Raw genomic sequence first — 4,388 nt, 5'->3', positions numbered from 1 at the left:
CAATAGCCCTTGACTTTCCTTTTTTCTAGAAGTAATCTGTTAGAGTATGACTGAGGGTTTGCCCTAGGATGGTACGATGGCGTACATCGTCTATCAAATTTGGCTATCTAAGAATAGCTTGATCTTCGAAGCCGAGGTTGTGTCTATGCATTGGATGGTGGAGAGAGCCTGTTACTTAGCTATGGAGTACAAACGTTTCGACACTACTGGCTCATCCCTTATCACCCTGAGTTCTTGAGACTCCCTTGCTGTGCCTGTAGCAATCCGCAAAATTCTTTTGATTTTCTGGAAGGCCCCTCCTTTAAGGTGTGTCAAGATGAACTTCGATGGCAGTATTAGGGATGGCAGGGGTGGTGTGGGCTACATTATCACGGTCTGTATACTAGACTGTTGGCTGCGGGGGCTAATATCTTTTTGAGTCGTCCATCCCTAGAGTGGAGCTCCATGTTACTTGAGTAGGCATCATCTGCATGAGGCAGGAGCTATGGGCGAGAGGATCTTTGTTAAAGGTGACTCTGCCATTGTCATTAGCTAGATCCGGAACAAGATGAAGCATCTACAAGTTCATCCGTTCATCCACGACATCTAGAGGTCCTTTCATCATTCCACTGTGATGTTTGTTTGGTACATTTTTGGGGAGGCAAATAGTGCCACGGATTGGGTTGTATCTTTTTTGCCGAGCACATTGGAGACTGGACCTAATGTCAAGATGATGATCACCCACTGGCTTTGTGGGATATTTTATATTCTAATTTTTTGGACTATACTTATATTAAGATAGTGTGAACATTTGCTTGTATCAAAAAAAAAAAAAAAAAAAGAACTTGCTTTAAGCTTGGGACTAAAGTGAAGAAAAATTTAAAAAAGTTCTGTTTGGGCACAACCATAATCAGAGAACCTGGGAACAATTCAGCCAGAGTTAAAGATCTCAAATTCAGGAAACACCAAAAAGTTTGTTGAAGAAGAATGATTGATAAAATTTAAAATCACATCAACATAATTAAAAAAAATTACGGCAGCTAATAGATTTATATGTTTACCACCGTAAAGCAATCATAGAAGAGAAGAACAAAGACTTCAGCAAAAATAACACCATCACTAACAACATCAAGCATCTTAATTTTTAATTCATAAGTGTTTCCTGAGTTAGTTGTGAGATTGATACACGAGCAAATCATGAAATTATCGAATCAGGGGATCTTGATCAGTACTATTGCTCAATATTTTAAATATTATTAGCAGATGCTTGCAGTTAGAGGAGCTTTATTGTGATGATCTGCGGTACATTCAACAAACTATCTAATTTGACAGACATCACTGCAAAAGAAATACCAATGCATAATTTAGTCTCAATAAATTAATAATTATTTTCTAAAGATAAGCTGACCACATACATTTAACTACAGAAATAAATTTCCAATGTAGCCATTACTGCTACTCTTGTACTTGAGTAATTATTTTCGGACAATCCTGCTTCAAACAAACCCAACAAGAAACAATAAGGCATTCATATTATAAAATGAGAAACAGAGACACCATAGTAACAAATACTTCTCTTTCTATTCCTATATCTCCATCAGCTCTTGGAATTTTAGCATTGCTGACGTTGGCAGCCCCAGAAGCACATTTATGCTCTTCCTCTCCTTCCCATGAGACAAGAACAAGGTCACCTCCTTCTCAGGAAGAGCCACAGGCCCAGTCTCAATTGGCTCCCCCCACCCAAAATCTGTAGTATGGAAGGACAACCTAGACCAAGTAGTTATCAAAAGAGTAGAACTCAGAGAAGGCCTAGCTCTAGTCGCTTCAAAGTAGTCTATGGCCGATCTCATGTACTCATCGGTGACCATGTGCACTGCCTTCTGGACCAGCCCAACTGCGAATGAGAGCGGGTTCTCGGTGAGCTCCCCGGCATTGCAAAGAGCATTGGTGAGCACAATTCCATTGCCAAAGTAGCCTTTTGGGAGGGGAGGATTGAACCTTGACCTCCCATCCACTGCAAACAGTAGTTTAGTCTTCTGATTGGATTGGAGCTTCAATGCCTCAGTCCGGGATTTCCATACATAGCCAGAGAGTGCTTCAAAAGTAGTACACTTGCTTAGAGCTCCATCTTCCATGGCCTTCCTCTTGAGGTGCTCGAGCTTATCGGTATCGAAGCAGAAGTTTCTGTAAAGCATTTCTTCTTGGTATAGAGTGCTGGCATCAGAGATATCTTCAATCTCAGCAAATTCATGGTGGGGGAAGCTGATGACAGGAGGATTCCTGGCCTTGAGCAGATTCCGGTCTATGAATGGTGGCACGGATAATGGCAGGCCCCGTGCTGTTTCTGCCCATGAGTTCACAAATTCCATGGCACCAAGCCCATCAAACATGCAGTGATTCATGGCTAGGCCAAGGATGAACCCTCCACAGCTGAACTTGGTAACCTGAAAGAGTTATGACAGGACTAATTGTGGATAATTTAACACATGCATGAAACTAAAAATAAATTCATCAACTTATTAGGATAGTACTATTCATTTATTTCATGTCCTATCATGGTGGTTACCATGAGATGACTCCAACACGGTTGAATAGGAATCCATTGGATATATGTTGTTAAGTGGAATGTTTCCATGATTTTCTCAGCAATTGATGAATCCAAAGTTCAATTCCATCCGGTTGATGGAAGAAGAGAGAATGCTTGTAGGTTCCATAAATGAGTTGGCTCTGTAAACCAAGGTAGCTTCCATAAACTATCAGCTAATTATAACTAGCTCTCAAACTGATGTCAACACTTTGAATTGGTCCAAACAACCTGAATATGACCAAGTCTTGGCCTTGGCAACTTTGGCAATTGAGGTTAGCTTGGAAAAAATGAAGGCCAAGTGACCATAAAAAACCTACTTTGTATCTTTCTTTCGAGAAAAAAAAAAAAGCATACGTTATATTTTTCTCAGGACAGTAAAGCCGTATTCCTTTTTTTTTTTTTTTTTTGAGAAAACAGGAAAATTAATAGTTATGAAGATTAAGTCAATGCTGCTAGGGAACAAAAATCACATAAAAACTAATCTTACTGCCTTATCTGGTCTTGTAATGACTTTCCGAAGCAATACCATATATATTCACCCTTAGCCTCTGTAGTAAAGCAAGAGTTTTCTATTTCTTCATCAGACCTTTATCATAGAAAAATATTTTCCTCAAAAACCAGAAGAAAAAGTGATTTGGTTTTCCAAGTTACATAGACATCTTTTATAATATTCCTAACAATTAACATACCAAAAAGGATTAAGAATTCCCTGTTGTGCTAATTAGCATTCATTTAGGCCAACTATCACTGCCCACAGGTTAATTACCAAATGATGAATTTTAAGGCACAAAGCAAGGAGGAGGAGGAGAAGAGCAGCATCCTGACCTGAGCTACCACAGGAGGTATCTCCAGTATGTTTTTAGCACCAGGAATGCTACAAACAAGCTTGCCTAGTATCAGGGGGTCAACCATGGAGATGTCTCCAATGTCTTCCATCTCACAATCTGCTTCAGCCTCGACAAAGACTGCACCTTCTCCTGTGCAATTTACTATAAGCTTCCCTTGGGGGCTAATTGTGAGCCGACCGGCAAGCGGATAGTAATGGACAAGCACCTTCGCCAATGCCTCCTTGATGACTTCAGCTGCTCTGTCATTTCCTTTGTCCTCTGATTTGAAGCAGTAGATAGTCTGAACTATGACAGCAATGTTTTGGTCCAGGTTAGAGAGGTAGTAGAGGCCCTTCTCTGTTTCCTCTGCTGGGGGGACCAGTTTTGGCTCTCCTTGCTTGATGCTAAGTTCAAATCTCTCTTTGAGCTCTGCAATCTAAACACCAAAGAAATACAATAGCATCAAGCCATCATGTTGGTTAGCTGAAGATAAATAAGCGATTAGAAATGTAGAATCCCTCAAAAAGACAATAATAGCATTTATTATGAGAATTATATCAAAAAGAATCAAATGAAGAACTAGCATACCACCAAAAAGATCACGAACAACAAGTGAACATGAGAAGAGTATAAGAAGAATCGAATGAAGAAAGATGCTGTTCAACTCAAAATGAAATATTTTCTCTTTGAAAAAAAAAAAAAAACTTAAAATAAACTGCTTAGAGATTTGGTTTATCACCAAACAGATATAACACCAACTAGCTAACATAAGAAGAATCAAGTTTAAGAGCGACTACTCTATAACTTGCAAACAGAAAGTGATTAGAGAAACAGGATACGTTACCATCTTTGATAGTTGGGGCATATGATGGTGTCTCAAAACCTCAATGGAAGAGCGCACCTATAAACACAGGCCAAGAATTCAGTGAAAAAAAGGGTAGAGATGGTTGTTCTACTGAATCATGGAAGGGAGCCATATATAAATATAGAAGCAA

The 4,388-nt window shown here is 39.5% G+C and overlaps 1 protein-coding gene across 1 annotated transcript; it reads right to left on the bottom strand.

Annotated features, from left to right (window-relative positions):
• Positions 1-1,411: 1,411 nt before the first annotated feature.
• Positions 1,412-4,388, bottom strand: LOC105051025 (omega-hydroxypalmitate O-feruloyl transferase). Its single transcript, XM_010931286.3, has 3 exons — positions 4,238-4,388; positions 3,392-3,829; positions 1,412-2,423 (listed from the first exon to the last, which is right to left on the bottom strand). The coding sequence occupies exons 1-3, from the start codon at positions 4,256-4,258 to the stop codon at positions 1,566-1,568; spliced, it is 1,317 nt and encodes a 438-aa protein (XP_010929588.1). The 5' UTR covers positions 4,259-4,388; the 3' UTR covers positions 1,412-1,565.

Source organism: Elaeis guineensis, chromosome 9 (assembly GCF_000442705.2).
Source record: "Elaeis guineensis isolate ETL-2024a chromosome 9, EG11, whole genome shotgun sequence".
Lineage (NCBI taxonomy): Eukaryota > Viridiplantae > Streptophyta > Magnoliopsida > Arecales > Arecaceae > Elaeis > Elaeis guineensis.
Note: the sequence above shows the minus strand (reverse complement) of the source record. Positions and strands in the feature narration are given on the sequence as shown.

Coding starts and splice junctions, on each gene's coding strand:
- LOC105051025 (XM_010931286.3), bottom strand. CDS start 4,258: ATGCCCCAACTATCAAAGATG. Junction 3,830..4,237: donor TGCCCCAACTATCAAAGATG/GTAACGTATCCT, acceptor TTTGGTGTTTAG/ATTGCAGAGCTCAAAGAGAG. Junction 2,424..3,391: donor TACCTCCTGTGGTAGCTCAG/GTCAGGATGCTG, acceptor TAACTCTTTCAG/GTTACCAAGTTCAGCTGTGG.